The following is a 22,774-nucleotide window of genomic DNA, read 5'->3' as shown; positions in this document are numbered from 1 at the left end:
AAGACTAGAACTCAGGTCTCCTGATTCCAAGTCCAATTGGAGGCATAAGGATTCTGTTTCCTCTTCCACTTTAAATGATCCCAACTCACCATTGCCTGGGATCTGTTTTATTTTTTGTTTGTTTGTTTCTTATCATTCCTCAGCTTCTACTTAATTATATAAACATTCAGATTTTCACAGTCCTCCTACCTTGTCCTTACAGCATTTTAACAGGGCTTTCCAAATTCCAGTTTGAGAAATCCTGAACGAGAGACAGGATCTGAAGGCTTCCCCACTCTCCATTCCATGCTAAAGTGTCGAAGGCCACAAAGAAAAGCTTACCAGGAGGACATACCGTATGTCTGTTCCTCTTAGAAACAGGTCCGTTGAGACTCCTTATATTCTGCTCATTTCTTCTTTTTGCTTCTATGTCAATAGGGGCTTTTGACATCTGTCGGACAGCAGCTTTTCATCCTCAACCCCTCCTCTCTCTCTCTCACACATTTAGCTACCACAATATTAGACACCCCCCGCCCCCCAAAAATGTTTTTTTTCTAAGATACGAGGTGGGGGATGAGGAGCAAAGCAGAAACATCCAAGGTGGTTCTGGCCAGGACTGCCTCTCCCCCTACCCACCCCAGCTGTGTGGCAAAGCGAAGCAGAGACTCTTATGGGGGGGAAATGAAGACAGGATGGAAGCAGAGAAAGTCAGCGACAAATTATAAAAGAACTACAGTGTAAAACTGAGGTATCTGAGAAGAGCACAGGCTGACTCATAAATGATATAGCTAGAACTATGCAGAGAACGTTACAAAAAGAAGCAACAGGTACTTGTAAACATACATGCTGGCCAGCCCCGGTCCATCGTCATCACTTTCTATAGTTCAGAAGGTTTGGGACTGTGTCATTCATGAAGAGAGAAAAATGTGCTGAGTTTCTCATAAAACTAAATTTCTCCCGTTTAAAAGCATATTTTATATTCTGATATTATATCCTTCCCTTTTTAGTCCCCAAACATTTCTGTATATAACGACAGTGAAATTAGATAGTAATTGGCATTTTTTACAGGTTTCCTTGGCAACTTAAAACAATGGATCACTCTAAGCTGCCCCACAATTACTTTGGGTGGTGTGGTACCGATTTGTAAAAGCCAAACATCTGCTAATCTCTCTAGGAAGATATACTCGAAATGGTAAATAGTCATCTTCCTTTCCGGAACAAATTTCAATTAACACGCCCTTCAAGGAGAAGACTTCACAAAAATCGTACTTTTCCTTCTAAAGAGCTTTCTCCATAAAAAACATTCCGCAAGTATATCAAATTAGTCATAACAACTCCTGTAGAGTGCTTAATGAGACACATCTTCATAACCTCTGACAATCTGACAGGAGTGCATTTAATAATAGCAATAAATACAGATGGGACTACATAAATCAAGGCGATCCAGATGCACGATTCTTGCAGTGTGAGATGGCATCTCAGTTTTCTCATCTGTAATGAACCAAGAAATCAATTCTAACGAGGACCATAACAATAAAATAAAAAAAAAAAATCTAAACTATTGATAAATTCAGACTCTTGGAAAGAATGCCTTCGTTCTCTTTGCCCACGGCCCACTTTACGGATCTGGAACCAGCAGATCAAAGGAGGCTCCAAAGAGAAGGCAGGGTTTTTAGGGTGAGGAATGTGGCTCCTGACTTGGCTGTGAGAGAGAATACAGCTTCCCCTAGGATAGGCTCTCTCACTCATTTGCATTGCAGGGCCATAAAAATGCAGTTGCACAAGCATTAGCCCAGAGTTGTCTAAAGAGCAAGTAGGCTTACGATGAAAGATACTCGCAGTTCTAGGGAACCTCCCAAAGAGGAGGCAGATTCTCCTCCACCCTCTCTTCTCCCCCGAACCCCTTCACCTTCCAGCACCGCCCATCTCCGGAGGAGTTTGCCCGGGATGGGCTCTATGACGTACACCACAGCTACCCACTGCCCATGGCAGATCCAGCCCAGAGTACTTACAGAGCTGTTTCTCTTTGAGGATCTTCACCCTTTATGCAGCACTAAAGGCAAACACAACAGGGGCAGTGAGTTTTCTGGCTTTTTAAAGGCCCATTAATCAATATTTTTGAATGCATCAAGGTGGCTCAAGGCACAGGAAACCCAAATGTGTCTGATAATCTCTTATCTAAATAATACACACCAATATAGACATGCCTCAAATATACAGCTACCCCCGCACTGGCCCAGGTCTTATTTCTCTGGCTATATTAATTATTTTTATGAAATCTAAAATAGATGTAATTCTTAATACAAAATGCTTCCAGGATTCGTAAGTAATTGAGTGGGTTTTTTTGTTTGTTTGTTTGTTTGTTTTTTGTAGGAAAAAAATTTGCTCTGGATTGGGTAACGGGGTCAGTGAATTTCTTCTTGGGAGGCATTGTTGCCCCAAATAAAACCCAGTTACCATATGTTTCAAGAAGAATGGCTTTTGCTGGATCATGAACTCGGCCTAGGCCACACTCGCCTTTCTTCAGACATTTTCTGCCATATTTGCCTCCCTTTGGCACTGGATTAACGGGTGGAGTCAAACGCCTGGCACTAACCTATGCACCCACATACTCTGCGTCATGCTAACCAACAAGGTTAACCATTCAACAATTCAAACTCCAGTCCACCATAGCCGGAGCACGTGGCCTTACGCAAAAGATGAGCAGCAAGTGTCGCCCTTTTCATGCAGATCCCTGATTCTAGAGCAGATGCTCCTCCTACATTTATTTGTTGTACCAGAGTGCCATCGCCACCAGAAAGGGAAATGTAAAAGGGAGAAAAATCAGCCCCAAATTCCCTACCCTGAACACTATAGACATTTCATTCAGGTCATGTCCATATGCAGTTCTATACTTTGTAAATCTGTACTCATCTATATTATGAAAAGCCAGTGATTATAACTACCAACCAGTCACCAGGAGGTGCATGGATGGGTCTCACGGCGGGGCTGGGCTGGGTCTCCCGTGATTTCACACACTGGGCCTCTAGTAATATATGAGAGATGTTTAGTCCCTTCAGCAACTTCCATTTTAGATTACAAGGCAGAGAGACCAGATTGTCTAAATATGGTTCCTAATTCTAGTCACTTACACAGCTGGTTCTTGGCTTTTATTTAGATGACATTTTACCTAAATAGCTTAGGACACTTAGATACCTGCATTATTCTTTTTCTTCTGGCAATCAGTCCGAAGCACAATGTCAGAAAGACCACAACAGTTGCAGCAATAATGGGTTCTATTGGTACAGTCGAACCTCTCTCTGTTGGAAATGCAAACACAGAAAACGAGAACTAACATTTACATGCTTCTAATTTATGTACTTCTAATATGTCCCAGCCGTGATGCCTTGCACTTTAACATATATCATCCTCTTACTTAAATCCTCCCAACAACCCCAAAAAGTAGGTATTCTGTCCCCATTTTACCGGCGAGGAACCAGGGGCTTCGAGAGGTTCGTTTACACGTCCAAAATCACAGACCCAGTGATGGTATTTTCCTCCCACGTTCATAGGGTAAAACAATCCCAACACGTGGGCTAAAATCCTTTTTTTTAAAATATATATTTTATTGATTTCTTACGGAGAGGAAGAGAGAGGACCAGAGAGTTAGAAACATCGATGAGAGAGAATCACCGATCAGCTGGGGATGTGCCCGCAACCAAGGTATATGCCCTTGACCGGAATCGAACCCGGGACCCTTCAGTCCACAGGCCAACACTCTATCTACTGAGCCAAACCGGTTTCAGGAAAAAAGATCCGTGATGTCATTTGCAGCTTTGCGTGGCCTCATTGAAACTACCCCACTGAGCCCTGCAGTGGCGGAGAGAGGCTCATGGCAAACTTGGCGTTGAGCCTGGCCGCCGGCAGCAGAGTGCTCACGCTGCCAAGGCAGCCAGCCACCAGGGAAGCCAGGAAGAAATAAGAAAAACAAGTTGGTTTGGAAGAGCTCCACCCCAAACAAGATCCTGCCCACCTGAAAGCCAGGCTGTCAGGCTGGCATCCTGCTTGTCACACAAGCTGTTTATCTTTTTTTCTTTAAAGAGGGAGGGAAGAAAATTTTTATTTATTTATTTTTAATATATATTTATTGATTTCAGAGAGGAAGAGGGAGGGAGGGAGGGAGGGAGGGAGGGAGAGAAACATCAATGATGAGAATAATTGATTGGCTGCCTCCAGCAAGACCCCTACAGGGAATAGAGCCCGCAACCCAGGCATGTGCTCTGGGCCGGAATCGAACCTGGGACCCTTCAGTTCGCAGGCCAATGCTCTATCCACTGAGCCAAACCAGCTAGGGCAAGCTGTATATCTTTTATGTGACATGGAACAATTATGATTCCTTCTTAACCGAGAGGGACGATATAACCCCCAGTGTCTGTGTGTGGGCCTTACAGCCAGTCGGAATGGTATGGCCTGAGGCTCCCACCAGCCATGCTTTTGTGAATAGCAGAGAAGTGGGGGGAGTGAAGAAGAGGTGGGGGGGTAAGGGGTGGGGAGAGAATAGCCACAGACTTCCATCTGGTGCCCCTTCCACTAATTCTTAGCTTATTTGTGGGGTTGGTATTTAAAGCAAGTAGCCCCTGGGCGTACTGTCACTGTTCTCAAGACAAATGACTGACCCAGCAGTCACAGTGATTGGCCGCAGCAGCAGCTCTTCCTCCCCACCAGCCTTCCCTTGGTGCCCTAGACCCCCTGATGGGGAGGAAATAAGGAGCCCTATGCTCCTGTCAGTCCAACATTTCTGGCAGGGGTCCAGGTGGCTTCCTGGGAACTGGCAAGGAAGGCAATGAGTGGGCAAATGACAAAGGGAATGATGTTCTAACAAGATACACACGCCTCAGCTTGTTTGGCTGCTCCTCGCTGCCTGGCCCCAGCCCAGGAAATGCGCGCAGGAGCATTCTGGCATCTGCTACACCAGGAATCTCGCTTTTTTCTTTTTGTGCGAACAAGGAATACAAGGAGGGTAAATCAGTTGGAGCTTCATTTATCCCTATTCCGCAGAGGTGGTGGTACACCTGGGCAGATGAAGCATGAAGCCAAGAAAGAACTCTCCCCCTCCTCTTATTTTCTCCTACTTCCTCTTCTGATTGGCCTACATGTTACAATGCAGAGTTAGGAGTGATCTTAGAGAGCCATTTTCTTATCGAGTCGGCATCTTTCTTCACTATGTGTTTCTGACTGCTGATTGTCTCTAGGCTGTGAACTCAAAAGTCCAGATTTTACAGGCCTTGTTGCCCAGGAGAATTCACGGAAATACTCCTCCCTAAGAGCCTACCCAAACCGGCTTTGGTGTGTTCTAGAAAAAAGACCTTTGCCTAAAAAACAGTGTTCTTTAAGGAATTGGCAGAATTTCCCTAAAAGGAAGGATGAGAGTTCTTAGTGGGAAACTCCTTGACTGGGAAACTCCTTCACCAAAGAAAACTCTAGCTGCTAATCATAATTGTCATCATCATTTGTTGTCATGGAAAATATATTTCAAAATATATTTTTATTGATTTCAGAGAGGAAGGGAGAAGGAAAGGGAGATAGAAACATCAATGATGAGAGAGAATCATTGTTCAGCTACAATCATTGTCATTGCCTCAGACTGGGGATTGAATCTGCAACGCAGGCATGTGCCCTTGACCGGGAATCAAACTGTGACCTCCTGGTTCATAGGTTGATGCTCAACCACTGAGCCATGCCAGTTGGGCATGAAAAATATTTACTGAGATCTGAGTTTTGCACTATGCTGAATATTATTTAAAAAGAGAGTTAGTTACCTTTGACAACGAGGTGAAAGTCCTTTGTCTTTATTCCCCAACGTGAATATGCAGTACAGCTGTAGGTTCCATTGTCAGATTTCTTGACTTTGGTGATTGACAACTGAAGAGACTCACTTGTCTGTTGGACTTGGTGGTGGTTTTTCGCTAAGGTCAGGTTGCTGCTGTCTTTGTACCACATCATCAGAGCCTGGGGGTTGGATTTCACATTGCAAACCAGCTTCGCAGCACTGCCTTCCTCAACTGTTTGGTAGTCATCTCCACTCAGGAGAGGAGGAACTGCAAGACTCAAGCATTGAGGTCTAATTAGCAGATAAGTCATAGTTTACTGTCCATGTTCAAGATCTTCCTTCAGTCTGTCTCGTCTAGTCATTCATCCATTTGACAACTGAGTGACTACTGTATGCTAGGAACCAGGGGTACAATGGTAAATAGCATACATCCATTTCCAAACTTAATAGACAAGTTAATGTGGGAGAAGACAAACCAGGAAGCAAATATCCTATATAATCAAAGACTATAATGCAAATTGTCCCCTCCACCAGGAGTTCCACTGGGAATTAGGCAAGGGGGCAGGGCTGGCTGGCTGGCCAACTGCCTACAGACCCTCCTCCTGGCCGACCCTACCCTCCCCCTCATTGGTACCCCTCACCCCATAGGGTTGGGCTGGCCAGACTCCATCTGAGCACAAATTGGGGCCTCTAGTATATAATAATGAATCTGTACCAATTTGTAACACTACCCAAGACTATAAGCCTTGAGTCTTTCCTCTCTGAGAATTAATAAACCAATCTGTGCTAGTGGTGGATAAAACAGTGCCATGTTAAGAAAGCAGGCATTGCAGTTCGCTCTCATTCCAACTATATCACTTACTGCGACCTTGAGAAAGTTACTTCACTGCTAAGTAACTGCTCAGTTTCCTTATCTAAAAAATGGGATAATAGCTACCTTATGAATTGCTGTGGAAGGTTAAGTGAGATAATGCCGGTAAAGAATTTACCACCGTGCTCATTAGTACTATCATTATTATATGGTAGTTTTGAGCACTCCTCACAACCTCCACTTTCTCATCTGCTCTAACCACGTTTGACTCGGCCGCAAATTGACCCATGCGGATTTGCATTTCCTCTAGAAATGATGTCCTCTGCCCAGAAGGTGTTCTAGTCCTGGCAACTCTGGCGTCTATGGAAGATGAATGTGACTTTCTGACTCCTTTTCATTCCTCTGTGCGAGCAGCTCCTTACTCCCTCCCCGATGAGGGCAGCTATAGACCCATAGATAGCCGAACACATTTATTGTCACCAAATAATCCAACCCTCCTCCCCACCAGGCCTTCCCAACATTGAGGAGGAGAAATGGCTGGGCTGAGGCCCCCCTCTTCACACCCTTTGCAGTTTCTGGCCAAGGTGCAGAAGCGTCATAAAATGCCTGAGAAGTGGGCTGTAGGAGAAGGAGGGAGGAAGGAGCTTGTGGAATCTGCACGCTGAATAATTAGACCCTGAGTAGGCTGTGCTATTAATAACTCTCAGAAGAATGACATTTTGTTTGCTCTTTGGAATGAGCTTGAATTCTGCATCCATATCCAACAAGGATGTTATATGGTATTTTCAGATATGTAGGAAGCTGCTTGAATACAGAACGTAGTTGCCAAACATACCAGTTCCACCAGTTCCACAGGTCCTATTAGTTGTTGCTTTTTATTTAACTATTTAAAATTAATATAAGCTTATCAGCCATATGTTTTTCTTTTTTTAATTAATACATGTCTGGCTCTAACTACGTAGCTCAATTGGTTAAAGTGTGGTCTTGTTATGCCAAAGTTGAAGGTTCGATCTCCCCAGTCAGGCATATACAAGAATCAACAAATGAATGCTGGTTAAATAGGTGGAACAACAAAGAGATCTCTCTCTCTCTCTCTCTCTCTCTCTCTCTCTCTCTCTCTTGCTCTCTCTCTCATCCTTTCTCTTTCTCTCTCAAATCAATACATTAAAAAAGAATACATTTCATGCCTGGTCAGTGTGGCTCAGTTGGTTGAGCATCGTCCAAGCACCAGGAGGCCACTGGTTCAATGCCCAGTCAGGGCACATGCCTGGGGTTGAGGACTTGATTCTCAGTGGAGGATGTACAGGAGGCAGCCATTCGATGTTTCTTTCTCTCCCTTCCTTTCTCTAAAAATCAATAAAACAAATTTAAAGTAATAATAATAATAATAATAATAATAATAATAATAAATTTCAGGTAAAGTTCAGGTCCTCCTTGATTTTATTCTCATAATTTCCTGACTCCTTAGAGATACCTGCTACTATACATTTGATTAAAATCCTTGCATCTTTTTTTAAAAGTAGCGTGGGTTGTGTGTGTTTTTGGTGTGTGTGTGTTTTTTTTAACATATAATGTACCCATAGGAAATATATTGTATTGTTTTAGGAGGGTGAGAAGGGTTTACATGTAAGATTGAATTCTTTCGATAACTTGAATGTTTTTTTAGCTATGTCTACATTGAACCACAGAGATCTAGCTCATTGATTTTATTTTTATTTATTATTATTTTTTAATCCTCACCTGAGTATATTTTTCCATTGGTTTTGAGAGAGAGAGTGGAAGAGGGAGGGAAAGACAGAGAGAAATATCGATGTGAGAGAAACACATCACTTGGAATTCAGTGAGCCCTGATTAGGGCCTGGGCCAGGGAGCAGCCTGCATCCGATGTATGTGCCCTTAACCCGAATCAAACCCGGGACCCTTTGGTCTCTAGGCCAATGCTCTATCCACTGAGCCAAACTGGCTGGAGCTAGCTCATTGCTTTTAGAGTGCCATAGTGAAATATATTACTCTAAACCATCTTATTTTGATGGGGATTAGGTTCTATTCATTTTTAAAATGTTAAACAGTGCATCAGTAAATATGCTTGTATATGTCTGTACGCACATGTGCATGTGTTTCTCCAAGGTTAACGTCTAGAAATAGAGATGCTGGGTCTCATAGGGTAAGCACACTTTAAATTTTTGAAAGATGTTGCAAAAGAGGTGGTCTCAATTTATGCTTTCAGCAGCAATGTATGCAAGAACCTATTTCTGCGCACACTCCCCCAAATAGTGTATTATCAACTGCTATTTATAATAATACTTTCTCGGGACTTTACATGCTATTCTCATCATAATTTATGACCTCATTTTGATTTATTTATTAATGAGTATCAGTTTGTCACTACAAACTACTGACCAATTGGTTTTTTCACATGCACTAGTGACAACACTATTTTGGAGGTGGTTATACAGATGATTTTGGATCCAGGTTGGAAAATGAGAATCTTTTTTTTTTTTTTAAGCCACCAAATGATGGCATTTCTGCCATGCCTCCCTTAAGAAGGTACAATGGGAAGAACACTAGATTAAGAGCCCAGGGATTTGTGTTCTGTTCCCAGCTCCAGCTGTGATCATTCTGGCCTCAGTCTGAGCCTCAGTTTCCTCATCTGTCACGTCATAGGCATTACAAGACCTCCAAGGGCCCCTGATGGTCTTGGATTCATCAAAGTATGCAAAGGGAAGCTTGCTAAACCATCACATTTTATTAATTCATAGCAAATAAAAATCAAGACTCCTTTTCCCAGGAACAAGCAAATGATTCACTCTGGAAACTCAAGCTGCAGATCCCTAGTATTTCCCAGAGCTGGGTTCTTTGGCATTTTCTCCCCACTTTTATCTCAGGAGCAGTGGCATCCATTTGTCACAGACAAGCCTGCTGAACTTGAGTCCAGAGCGCTTTCTACCAAATCCTACCACATCATCACCCTAACCCACATCACTCCTCACCCCACCATCCACACTGCCCTCATGCAGAACCAGCTTTCCAACCAAACCATGTTCATCTACATAGAATCATTGGAAGGACCCCTAATGCCATATAGTTCCACCAATGGGTGACCAATTCCTGCAACCCACCCACCAAAGAGCTTCCTCTTTTGAGGTTTTAAACATGAACAACCAATATATTCATGAAAAGGTGAACACCTTCATTCTTTTTTTTTTTTTTTTTTTTTTTAATCCTCACCCGAGGATATTTTTCCATTGATTTTTAGGGGGACTAGAAGAAAGAGGGAAAGACAGAGAGAAATATTGATGTGAGAGAAACCCATCGATAGGTTGCCTCCTGCATGCACCCTTGACCAGGACCGGGCCAGCAAGGAGCCTGCAACCGAGGTACGTGCCCTTGACCAGAATCGAACCTGGGACCCTTCAGTCTGCAGGCCTACGCTCCATCCAATGAGTCAAACCGGCTAGGGCCACCCTCATTCTTAGTTTAAAAAATTGAAATAAAATTTCATATCAAGCTGGCAAATGTCACACTCAGTGCTCATGAGGTGTGGAGAAATAAGCATTTTTGTGCTCTGTTGTGGGAGCGTAGGTAGGGCAATTTGGCAAAATCAAGCAAATGTTAAAATGCACATACACTTTAGACCCAGATTCCAGCTACCACTCAGTGCAGTGCAGACAACACAGGCTGGCAAGCAGCCGTCTCCCCTTTTACTCACAAGGAACGTCCAGCACCACGGAGATGGACACTGACTGGTCCCTCCGCAGCCTGCAGGTGAAGGTGACTCCATTGTCGTCTTCAGTGATGGAAGTCACACAGATGGCGCTGGAATTGATGCTGTTTTCAGACTTCAAATCCACTGCCCCCCCTTCTCGGAACCAGAGAAGTCCTTCATCCCCCGTGTGGTTCTGAACAGCACACATCAGAGATGCTTCGGAGCCCACCTGAGTGTTCAGAGTATGGCTCTCGGTTCTACCATTCACCATCAAAACAGAGCCTGGGAGTGCAGAAAGAAACTGTCATGAACAACTTAAACGACCATACACGTTACATCAGAACAATGAAATCAAAGTAGCCATATCGATCTGTGTGATTTTACAAGGAAAAGGGTCCGTCATGTATTATTGACTACAAAAAGGAAAAGCTGAAAATGGTTGCTGCACTTTGGAATTACCTGGGGATTTAAAAAAAAAAATTACTAATGCCTTGATCCCACCTCAGACATTCTTATTAATTGATAGGAGTGCAACCTGGGCATGGTTTTTTTTTAAAGCTCCAGATGATTCTAATGTGTAGTGAAGTTTGAGAACCATTGAGTTAGAAAACAGTATGTGCAGAATTACTCCATTTGTACGCACGTGCATGCCCACTCGCGTGTGCGCGCGCACGCACACACACATACACACTTACACACACACACTTATGAGGAAAAGTATTGGAAAAAATTATATCTATCTATCTATCTCTATATATATGGAATAACATTGATGAAAATAGAGGAAAAAAATAGGGAAATGCTTACCAGATTTAATTTACTTCAAGGGGTTGGATATAGCAAAGTGGGAGTGGGGATATACAAAGAAATACAAAGAAAAAGGCACTGTAGTAAAATGAAAAAATATTTAAGATGAAGCATTAGGTGAATAGGCAGAATGTAAATTATATTTCTAATAATTACTATAAATGCATCAAAATTGCATATGGGCAAAAGCTGATTTGAAAACAGTTCTGATTAAGTGATAGAATTTGGTCTTCCATATCTTATGATTTAATATTGTGTTGGCAATGCAGTGAAATAAAAAGATACTTAAACAGCTTAGTTTACGAACAGATAAGTCATTGTGAGGTAGATGATTAGGATTTATAGTACTTTGTTTTCACTCCTCATTTTTAGAAATTCATCTATTATATAATATACTCAAATTTCAGTTTTTACTTTCCTGGCTCAGAAGCAAGTAACAAAAGGTAAAAAATAACTTTAGCCACCAGAAACTTGCACCCTATATAACATTTGTTAAAATAGTCTGTAAACACATTAACTTAAAAAAAAAACTATTGGAAAACATAATGAGACTTCAGCCTAGGTGTTTTTTCTTTTGTTTGTTTTTGTTTTATTTTTTTAATCTGAAAGAATATACACCAAAACATTGAATGGCTGTGTTTAGATGATAGGATTTTTACTTTTTTTCTTTTATAAATAGGGTGTCCCAAAAATGTACACTCACACATTGAATCATTATGAAGGCAGTGTTTATTGAAATACACTTCATTTTCAAAATTGAGCTATCAGCTATTAAAGTGTATGTACATTTTTTGGGACACCCAGTATTTCCTAATTTATTTTACAGCAACTATATATTACCTTTAAAACAGAGGGGGAGCCAAAACCGGCTTGGCTCAGTGGATAGAGCGTCAGCCTGTGGACTAAAGGGTCCCAGGTTTGATTCCGGTTAGGGGCATGTACATTGGTTGTAGACACATCCCCAGTGGGGGTTGTGCAGGAGGCGGCTGATCGATGATTCTCTCTCATCGATGTGTCTAGCTCTCTATCCCTCTCCGTTCCTCTCTGTAAAAAATCAATAAAATATATTTTAAAAAAAAACAAAAAACAAAAACAGAGGGAGAAAGCTATTTCCTGTGAGGGGAGGGGAGCAAATGCAGGAAGATTTCTGTGTTAGTGTATGTTCAAATAAACAGATTATTTTGGATACGATTAGTAATACAATGCATTAAAATGAAGGGAAATTCTGGCTGTGGTTCTGGAGAGAATAGAAGACTTCTATGGTAGGAGAACCATAAAAATATTTCCATTTCATTTTTATGATGTTACCTGACTCCTATACCCTGAACCAGACAACTTTGTCTTCATTCCAATTTGGATTTTGGATTTTTCCAGTGCCCACCCATCATTTTTAACCTGAAATTTTTCTTTATTTAAAGAGGCGAAAGAGTCCTAACCGGTTTGGCTCAGGGGATAGAGCATCAGCCTGCAGACTGACGGGTCCCAGGTTCGTTTCCAGTCAAGGGCATGTACCTTGGTTGCGGTCACATCCCCAGTGGGAGGTGTGCAAAAGGCAGCTGAATGATGTTTCTCTCTCATCGATGTTTCTAACTATCTCTCTCCATTCCTCTCTGTAAAATAATCAGTAAAATATATTTAAAAAAATAAAGAAGCGAAAGCAATATGAACTTACTTGTCATTTCACGCGGCAGAAATAAGATCACTAAGAGAAGAACTCTGCACATTCGCATTAGGCCGCTGCTCTTCTGTGCCATCTTCAGTGAATTTAAGTCGGATCTGGGGGTGGGGGCGGGAAGAAAATGCAGTTGTTTCTGTACTTTGAGCTATACTGCGTTTATGAACCATCGTCTTGTCCATTTTGCACATACAGTGAAGTCCCAAGTGAGTCATCCCAGTTATAATGTTATTTTTAGTTTTCAAAAACTCCCGTTCTGACTCCTAAGTTCAAAGTGCTTTTAGTATTAAAACATTTTTTAAAGACAACAACAACAAAATTACAAGGAAATAGGTTATCCGACATAGGGCAGCCTAGGACAGGCCTGGGGAAGGTACTAGTAAAACCAGCCTTCCTAGAGAAATGGAGAAGGTCATTTTCACAGAAAGGGCAATGAAGCATGTTTCCTTCTCAGACGGTCCCTAATGAACAAAGTAAGTCTTGCTCGGAAAGCCTTTCTGGGGTTATTTGTGTAAAGTTGCTTCCTGCTAATAGAAAGTCTTTGAGACTATTCCAAATTCCACTGATTCAGATGGTTTATACTTTTAGGAATGATTCAATCGCAACATGGCCTCTAGTCTTTTTTTTTTTTTTTTTTTGATTTCAGAGAGGAAGGGAGGGGGAGAGAGAGATAGAAATAGCAATGAGGAAAAAGAATCATTGATTGGCTGCCTCTTGCTTGCCCCACACAGAGATCAAGCCCACAACCCGGGTATGTGCCCTAACTGCGACCTCCTGGTTCATAGGTCAATGCTTAACCACTGAGCCACGCCAACCGAGCTTAAAGTATGCTAATCTCTACTTTCCCCCATCCCTCCACTGCTCTCCCCTCGTGATACTCCTTAAGACTCCTCCACCTAGTGTGGACCAAAACAATAGATAATAAAGGCTTCTTTTTCTCCTATGCTTTGCTGTTGCAACTCCCCTCCCTAAAATATTCTCCACTTCCATCTAGGAAGAAACACGTGTATTTATTACTTCCTTTCAAGAGTACCGCTATGAATATAGTAGAACCACATCTGGAGTGTTTTCTGTGCAACAGACACTGTGCCAAACACTTTACATACATTATTTAAATATCAGCTAAGCTTCTAACAGCCCTTCTGAAGACATTTCTAAAGGTTTGGAGAGATATATAATTTGCCCAAGATTCCAAAGATGGTAACTATCAGGGCCAGGATTTAAACCCAGACTCCCAAGGCTGTGCTCTTAACCATTCTAATGCCTAGATTAATATTCTCTTCTTTTAAGAAGCTGCTGTAGCCGAAACTGGTTTGGCTCAGTGGATAGAGCGTCGGCCTGTGAACAGAAGGGTCCTGGGTTCATGTTCCTTGGTTGCGGGCACATCCCCGGTGGGGGGTGTGCAGGAGGCAGCTGATTGATGTTTCTCTCCCATCGATGTTTCTAGCTCTCTAATCCTCTCCCTTTCTCTCTCTGCAAAAAAAAAAAAAAAAAAAAAAAAAAAAATCAATAAAATTTATTTTGAAAAAAGAAGAAGCTGCTGTAGCCCTGGCTAGGTAGTTCAGTTGGTTAAAGCGTCATCCTTATACACCAAGGTTTTGGGTTCATTCTCCTGTCAGGGCATATACTAGTACAAGAAGCAACCGATGAATGTATAAATAAGTGGAAAAACAAGTTTCTCTCTCTCTCTCTCTCTCAAAAAAAAAAAAAAAAAAAAAAAAAAGGGCGAGGGTGGTAGTAGGAAAAGAAAAAGCTGCAGCTGTTAATCTTTCCAGTCCCTGCCTACTCCACAGACCTTAACAACGTGGAGTTTTGACCCCATCCCAGGCCTGTCCTGACAGGAGCCAGTTTCATTCCTGCGAGGCTCACCCTGTCTGACTGGCAAGCCTGTATCACTCTTTCAACAAGTTGCAATTAGTACTAATATCGATCCTTTTGTAATTTTACAATTTTGCCAAAAAGATTTCTCTTTTAAAAAATATATGTTTTATTGATTTCAAAGAGGAAGGAAGAGGGAGAGATAGAAACATCCACAATGAGAGAGATCATGGATTGGCTGTCTCCTGCAAGTCCCCCAGTGGGGATGGAGCCCACCACCCAGGCATGTGCCCTTGACCGGAACCTAACCTGGGACCTTTCCGTTCCCAGGCCAATGCTCTATCCACTGAGCCAAACCGGCTAGGGCGCCAAAAAGATTTCTATGACAGGTGATAACGGCATTGATTTCAGAATTTGCTCTTTAATAGTTTTTCAAGCACAGCTCCCTGTAGGCTCTCAATAGGAACTGAAAGTAGACCTTCCTAAGGAGAAAGATTGATTTCTCCCCTTCCCTTCCACCCCACCAAGATAGCAACTTTTCAAAAACGAATTTCCCTCGCCTGACATGTTTTACCACTTACCTGCTGAGCGTTGAAAAGCTGACTCCCTTGGCCAATTGCTCCTCTGTCTGAGAGCCCTGACTCCTTTCCCCGTTGCCATCTTTATAATACTTGAATTAGAACACTTTATGACAGAAGGGTCAAGTAAATAATTAAATTGGGTTCAAAGTCTGTTTCTCTTTAGGGATTCTTAGAGAAGACAGTAATTAAGAAAGGCATCTTCCTGAGATCTAAGTGTTTGTGTATACCTAAGTCACTAGGTGGGGCCAGGTGTTCCTATCAGGGATGTCATTGCTCCAAGAAAGCCTGAGCTTAGGCAAAACGAAGTAGCTCATCCCACTGAACCTAGTCATGCTCAGGCTAGCTGACTCATCATCTGACAGCCTGGGAATTTGATCAGTGCCCCAGGGCTGGCTCAGGACCACTCCCACCCTCTAGGGTCCCACCTGGGTGCTGCTCTCCCCACCCACCCGCCCCAGGCCCCTTGCTGCCCTTGGGGCAAGTCTGAGGAGAGGCTTGATTTTCACAGCAGCCAAAACATTAGAAGATTTCCCACAGCTTACATCGTGCTGGAAAAGTATTTCTTCCCACTGGTAACCCAGGCTACGCATGGAAATTGCACCACGCCAGCCATGGCAGGGGCAAGGTCTAACCCCATGGTCAGCAAACCACGGCTCGCGAGCCACATGCGGCAATTTGGCCCCTTGAGTATGGCTTTTCCACAAAATACCACGGCGTGGGCTAGTCTATTTCGAAGAAGTGGCATTAGAAGAAACCTAAGTTTAAAAATTTTGGCTCTCAAAAGAAATTTCAGTCGTTGTCCTGTTGATATTTGGCTCTGTGGACTAATGAGTTTGCCAGCCACTAATCTAACCCTTTGAGAGTCTCACCTGATAGGGCAAACTTTGCATTTGCACTTTCAAGAATTAGCAATTGAGGACACCTAATTTTTTTTATTGGTTTAAAAATACATATGTTTATGGTATTAATACAATGTAAATTTTATCTGTAATGTACTATTGCGCCAATTATATTAGGTCTAGTAATAATTAATGTCGTTTTCTAATACTTTTTTAAAATCGAATTTATTTAAACAATACAACAAAATTTAATCAACAATATAGTTGCCGTTGTTTTCTACTACTTGTGCCCAATGCTCAGGAAGCATTTTAATCTCTCTGTTGTAAAATTCTTGTGATTTTGATGCAAAAAATTCGGTCAATGCATTTTTGAAGCATTCTTCATTATTAAATTTTTTTCCAAGAAGAAAGTTTTGCAAAGAACGAAACAAATGGTAATCGGAAGGGGCAATATCAGGAGAATATGCAGGTTGAGGAGAACTTCCCATTCCAACTGGCGCAGTTTTTCAGCACTGATTCTTGCAGTGTGCGGTCTTGCGTTATCGTGGTGAAGAATTATGCCCTTCCGATTAATCAGCGCGGGTTCTTTTTCTCTTAAAGCTTGGGCTAACCTTTCCAATTGGGCACTATACACATGCTTGTAATGGTTTGGTTAGATGGTAAAAGTTCATAATGAAGAATTCCTTTAAAATTCCACCAAACACACAACATCACTTTTTTCGCATGCAAGTCAGGTTTTGGCATGGGCTGCGGAGCCTCATTTTTGTCCAACCATTGAGGCCACCTTTTCAAATTAACATACAGCACCCATTCTTCATCTCCGGTAACAATTTGCTCTAAAAAGGGCAAACGGTTTTGACAACAGAGGAGTGAACTGCAAATTGTGACTCTTTGATTACGGTTGTTGTCGGTCAACTCATGAGGAACCCATTTTCCAAACTTTTGGACTTTGCCAAGTGCACACAATTGATTGGAAATTGTTTTTTGTGAATAATTTAAAGTTGTCACAAGCTCTTGTTGGGTAATTTGAGGATTTTGCACCAAAAGAGCTTGAAGAGCTTCTTGATCAAAATTGGACACACGGCCTCGACCACTCTTGTCATCTAACGAAAAATTTCCCTCGCGAAATTTCTCAAACCAACGCTGGCATTTTCTGGCGCTAACTGCATCTTGACCAAGAGCACTACAGATGTTTTTTGCAGCCTCACTTGCTTTTCTTCCTAATTGGAACTCGTAAAGCATGCAGTGCCGAATATGCTCTTCATCCGCCATCTTCTTAGCCCTAGTTTTGCAACAAAAACCAAACCAAACACAAACTTTTTCAAGCAAAACTTGTTCATTGCACTTCACACGTTCTGTAGATATCACGTGTTTGAAGGTTATGTCAATACAAGTCAACGCCAAGCAAGATTTTAAACGAATGTTTTAAAACGACATTAATTATTACTAGACCCGATATGAGAATAGAATAAAAGGTTCTTTTTGACCGAAACCTGTTTGGCCCAGAGAATAGAGCGTCGGCCTGCGGACTGAGGGGTCCCAGGTTCGATTCCAGTCAAGGGCTTGTACCTTGGTTGTGGGCATATCCCCAGTGGGGGGTGTGCAAGAGGCAGCTGATTGATGATTCTCTCTCATCGATGTTTCTAACTATCTCTCTCTCTTCCTCTCTGTAAAAAAATCAATAAAATATACTTTTTTAAAAAGGTTCTTATGTATAGATGCACATTTTAACATGTTGGCTAAGCACATCAGAGTTCTCCTTACTAGCTGTGTGACTCCAAAAAGTTATCTAACCTCGATGAGCCTCAATTCTTCTTCAATACAATGGGGGTAATAATAATGCCCTCCGTACACAGTCACTGGGAGAGTTAAATGAAATGAAGCATGTGACGGGCCACACAGGAAACACTTAAGAAGCAGTAACTATTGATGTTATTAATACAGGCTGAGCTGGGAATAATAAATCAGCTCAGCACCATGAAATTGTTCCAGGAAGGATCACAACTTAGTGCAGTTCCTGCTGGCGGGGCTGCAGGTACCATCTAGGCAGGTTTGTGTCCGTTTCTCTGTGGTTCTTAGGGCAGGCTGTTTAATATTATCACTTTTCCCCCCCAGAAGATTTATTTTAATTTTATTTTTTTAGAGTCAAAATAAAAGTTTATTTTTTTAAAAATTTCTTTGTTTATTAAAGAGTTACATATGTGTCCTAATTCCCCCATTACCCCCCCCCCTAACCCCCCACTTATGCCCTCACCCCCCTGCTGTCTGTGTCCATTGGTTAGGCTTATATGCATGCATGTAAGTCCTTTGGTTGATCTCTCCTCCTTCCCCCCACCCTCTCCTGCTCTCCCTCTGAGGTTTGGTGGTCTGATCAATGTTTCTCTGTCTCTGGATTTTTGTTCACCAGTTTATATTGTTCATTATATTTTATAAATGAGTGAGATCACGTGATATTTATCTTTCTCTGACTGGCTTATTTCACTTAGCATAATGCTCTCCAGTTCCATCCATGCTGTTGCAAATGGTAAGAACTTCATCTTTTTTACCGCAGCGTAGTATTCTATTGTGTACATGTACCACAGTTTTTTAATCCACGCATCTGCTGATGGGCACTTAGGCTGTTTCCAAATCTTAGCTATGGTAAATTGTGCTGCTATGAACATAGGGGTGCATATACCCTTTCTGATTGGTGTTTATAGCTTCTTGAGATATATTCCTAGAAGTGTGATCACTGGGTCAAATGGGAGTTCCATTTTTAGTTTTTTTGTAATAGTATCACTTTAAAATGAATTCATGTCTTGACCAATTTATCAAGGGACTTTGGGTTCCTCCAATGTAGACATTAGATAAAGCTTTGGTTCCTTTAAAGCTGATTTAAATCATTTCCTGAAAGCTGATCTCAGGGAGCACAGTAAGGAAGTGAGATACTGAAGGTAGGAAAACTACTAAAGGGTATGTTAATAAACAGGTTACTGCTGTGGGCAACTGTGTGAGAAACATGCCTCAGAATCGGCTCATGAGGGTGTAGGAAGCTTGGGTATTTATCCACCAAGTTCTCTCCACCAATGGTTGAGGGACACTCTTGGAGTGTTGACTCCCCAGAATCCCCAGCCTACCTACCCTGTGAGGGCAGAACACACTCTCTCTGTCCATCCGTGAATGTTTAGGTAAAGTCACCTGCCATATAGAAATATGGGTGACATCTAGGCTGGCCAAGGGAATGTGAGTAGGGCACCAATGTCATCTTCTAAAACTGGATATTAAATATATTAGGAAATAATAGTTAATTCTTATGTATGATAATTATTCCTATCTTTTGGAAATGCCTGCTAAAATATTTTTGGGTTAAGTGTGATGATGATGATTGAAATTAACTTTCAAATGATTCAGTAGGAATAAATAATTACACATACACAAAGCAAGTATAGCAAAATATTAACACACTGAATGTAGATTAGGTTAAATAAATATTCATTATATTATTTCAACTGTTGGGGAAAGTATTCAGTGGTTTTTATTGAGTACCTTTTATGTGCTGAATGCTCAAAGCATTGGAGATGTCAGTGCCATCCAAACCAATATAGTGTCTTTCTCTTCTATCTATATATATATAAAAGCCTAAAGTAACTGTTTGACCATTCAACATTTCCTTTTAATGTACACAAATCCATGCACTGGGTCTCTAGTGAATTAATAGAAGACTTGGGTTCTCAAGTCACTCTACTGCCATCTGTGGAAATTGTTTTAATAGCTGTATGAATCTATGATGCTTACAAGATGAATGGTGCTCCCTGAACCCCACAACATTAAGTGGGTACGCTAGGAGATACAAAGGTGAGCAAAACAAAACTTCTAGTCTTCAAGGGTCTTCCATTCTGGAGAAGAAAGTTGGTGGTCAGGAGCCAGGGATAGCGCACTCTGCTGGAGAGATTTCACATTTGAAAAATGGTGTCATGGCGCCCCTTCTGGAAAGTCAAGGAAGTGACAAGACTTGTCCAAGGTCACATATCATCCCTGGAGCATTCCTCTTTCCTGGAACTGGGAGGAGAAACCATTTCTCATAAGTAGTTAAGCCTAGTAGTTAACCATTAAGCCTAGGTTGGTTGACTGGTTGGAGTATTAACAGATCTCAGTACCTCATAGCTCAGGCTCAGAGAGAAGAGAGGCAGCCTCAAATCTGGAAACCCAAATGCTCCACATCAGGTTCATGCACATCTGGACAAGAACTGGCAGCCATGGCGTCCTGGTTCAAGTGAATGTAAGAAGCTCTGGGGAGTCTCCAGGCACCTTTCCTTCATCAGTTCTGCCGAGACTCCGGAATCCCATCTTTAACAACCTGCCGGGTGTGACGGGCACAGAGGTCCAGGAATTTCATTTTAAGAACCGTGGACTACAGGGCTAAGCATTGATGAGGGTCATAAGCCCCTCAGCTAAGTCAAAGCCTAGTGCATGGTGGGTACTAAAGAAGCTTTAGTGGAAGGAAGGAAGGAAGGAAGGAAGGAAGGAAGGAAGGAAGGAAGGAAGGAAGGAGTCACAGCCTTCACATGTGCTGTCACAAGTGATGTAACAGAGGAAGCAGCTCAGCAAATGGCTGGAGGGTCACAGGCCAGCAAAGTCATCTGGCCAAGTCACTGGAAATGCCAGTAAGGGATTTAAAGTGACAGTAAAGCTAGAAGTCTGGTAGACACAGCCTAGTAATGATAAATGGGTCTTTGAGCAATGCAAGGACACAGCATGGTAATTTTTAAATCTAGAATCCAACACAGTGTCTATTAAACTGCTTAAAATTGGTCATGGAACTTCAAATTTTCCAGCTTAAACAGTGGCTAATGATTCTCTAATTTCCCATCCTCCATTAGGATTCATTTCTTCATCACCAAAAAAAATCTCAGGCCAAGGGTTGCCAAATTTGGCAAATAAAAATACAGGACATCCTGTTAAATTTGGATTTCATGTAAACAATTAATATCCTTTTAGTATAAGTGTGTTCCATGAAACAACTATCTATGAATTCACAACAAAGCCAATATTTGGTATATATTTATAATTTTAAATATTATTTTTAAAGTATGACTCAAATCATTCAGATTTAACTAGGTGCTCTGCCTTTTATCTGGCATTCCTACATCCAATCCTCCCTTATTTTAATAGGTGAGGAAATGAAGTTCAGAGAAATAAAAGGACTTGTCCAAAGTGATGCTGGGTTAGAATTCCTTTACAATTCCTGGCTTCCATATTCCATCCTTTTCAAGTGTCTTACTTCAGTTTCTTAACTTGGCTTTTTGAACCACCGTGGATGGATAAACGTGTGTGTATGTACATATATCCATGCACATAGGTATTTTTTTTAGGGAGATGGTCTCTGAATTTTTAATTTGCTTCTGAAGAGTCATAGCTTAAAAAAGATAAAAATGTGCTCTTTCATAGTGCTCTGCTCTGCTCTCAAATGCAGAAGGTTTATGTCTTTGGGCTGAGGTCATTTTTCTGTTTCCTCTCTTCATTCCCTGGAATAGCCAGATCATGCCAGGAGATGGGTACCTGCAAGAATACAGAAAAACATCCGCTGCATCCTCGCCATGTCCTGCAGCAGGAGCCATCCTTCTCTCCTCAACCTACTTCTATCCAAACCCCAAATTCCTTTGGTTCGTGCTGCATTTTCTTCCCTCCACCTCTTAGAATTTACAACCTAAGGTTGACTGGCCAGAATGCAGTTAAGAGAACAGCTGGAAGGTAGCAGAGATGTGGCCTTGGAGGTTGACCACTAGAGGTCCCTTCTCATCCACAGTGATTCGAAGTCAGGCTTTGCTTGGGTCCTTAAACCAATAGGACAGGTCTCTGCCTATAACAGGTGTGACTGGTGTATTCTGTACCAAGCTTCTGAATAGCCAGCCGGGAGATACAGCAGAAGCAATGCCGACTAAATGGCTTCCTCAGGGGAATCTGGGTAATGTCTCCCAGAATCAGTCTTGAAGACAGAATGTTTGAGGAGGGGCGGAGTGCTGGAGCTTCCTCCTTATCCGAAAGGGAGAACTCGGGACATTCCACCACTCACGGCCACCAGGCAGATATCCAGTTTCCTCTGAGTGCAGTCTGACTTCGGGGAGGTATTTACTAGAAGCCAATGAAGCTTCCACTGGAAACCCTCATTTGCACAGGCTCCTCCCAAGGACCCTGACCCTAGTAGCTTTATAGCTGTAATTTTATATCCTTCTCCTGAAAGAAGGCCCCCCAGAACATATAAACATCAGGCCCCATTGGGCCTGGATCTAGCACTGTCTGGCTCAGGATACAGGATTTCAGAGGGGGAAGAGGTGGGGGGAGTTTCAAAGAGAAGCCCTCCCCCCTACACACACACACACACACACACACACACACACACACACACACACAGGGGACTGTTGAGAGGATTTCTTGTAGAATGAGGGAGAGAGAGTCATAGGTGTGCCGCAGAGCCAGGCAGCCACTTAATTTCCAAAGAGCTGCAATGATGGGGACACCCGAGGGAAGGAGCCCCCTCTTGCCTGCTCACAGCTTCCTGGATCAGCGGGAGTTTGCCAAAACCTCAGGGCGGGGAGGTTCACGGAGCCGCCTGTAGCATCCTGTTGGCTGCTTTCTGAATAAACAAATGGTCTTGCCAACCATTGTGTAGATTTTGAGGAGAAAACCACCCCAGTTCCAGAATCCGAGGTTGTGATGAGCCATGAACTTTATAAAGGAGTAAAAACATCAGTTAGGGCTGAGTGAACAAA

The 22,774-nt window shown here is 42.2% G+C and overlaps 1 protein-coding gene across 1 annotated transcript; it reads right to left on the bottom strand.

The window, feature by feature from the left end:
* Positions 1–1,353: 1,353 nt before the first annotated feature.
* Positions 1,354–15,319, bottom strand: TMIGD1 (transmembrane and immunoglobulin domain containing 1). Its single transcript, XM_036408585.1, has 7 exons — positions 15,187–15,319; positions 12,785–12,888; positions 10,309–10,587; positions 5,778–6,056; positions 3,175–3,278; positions 1,992–2,032; positions 1,354–1,470 (listed from the first exon to the last, which is right to left on the bottom strand). Exons 2-7 carry the CDS (start codon positions 12,864–12,866, stop codon positions 1,467–1,469), a joined length of 789 nt encoding a protein of 262 aa, XP_036264478.1. The 5' UTR covers positions 12,867–12,888; positions 15,187–15,319; the 3' UTR covers positions 1,354–1,466.
* Positions 15,320–22,774: the final 7,455 nt, after the last annotated feature.

The sequence above is a fragment of the Pipistrellus kuhlii genome, unplaced genomic scaffold, assembly GCF_014108245.1.
Source record: "Pipistrellus kuhlii isolate mPipKuh1 unplaced genomic scaffold, mPipKuh1.p scaffold_m20_p_39, whole genome shotgun sequence".
In the NCBI taxonomy this organism is placed as follows: domain Eukaryota; kingdom Metazoa; phylum Chordata; class Mammalia; order Chiroptera; family Vespertilionidae; genus Pipistrellus; species Pipistrellus kuhlii.
Note: the sequence above shows the minus strand (reverse complement) of the source record. Positions and strands in the feature narration are given on the sequence as shown.

Coding starts and splice junctions, on each gene's coding strand:
- TMIGD1 (XM_036408585.1), bottom strand. CDS start 12,866: ATGGCACAGAAGAGCAGCGGCCTAATGCGAATGTGCAGAGTTCTTCTC. Junction 6,057..10,308: donor CGTGGTGCTGGACGTTCCTT/GTGAGTAAAAGG, acceptor TGAGTCTTGCAG/TTCCTCCTCTCCTGAGTGGA. Junction 2,033..3,174: donor GAAGAAAAAGAATAATGCAG/GTATCTAAGTGT, acceptor GTTTGCCTTTAG/TGCTGCATAAAGGGTGAAGA.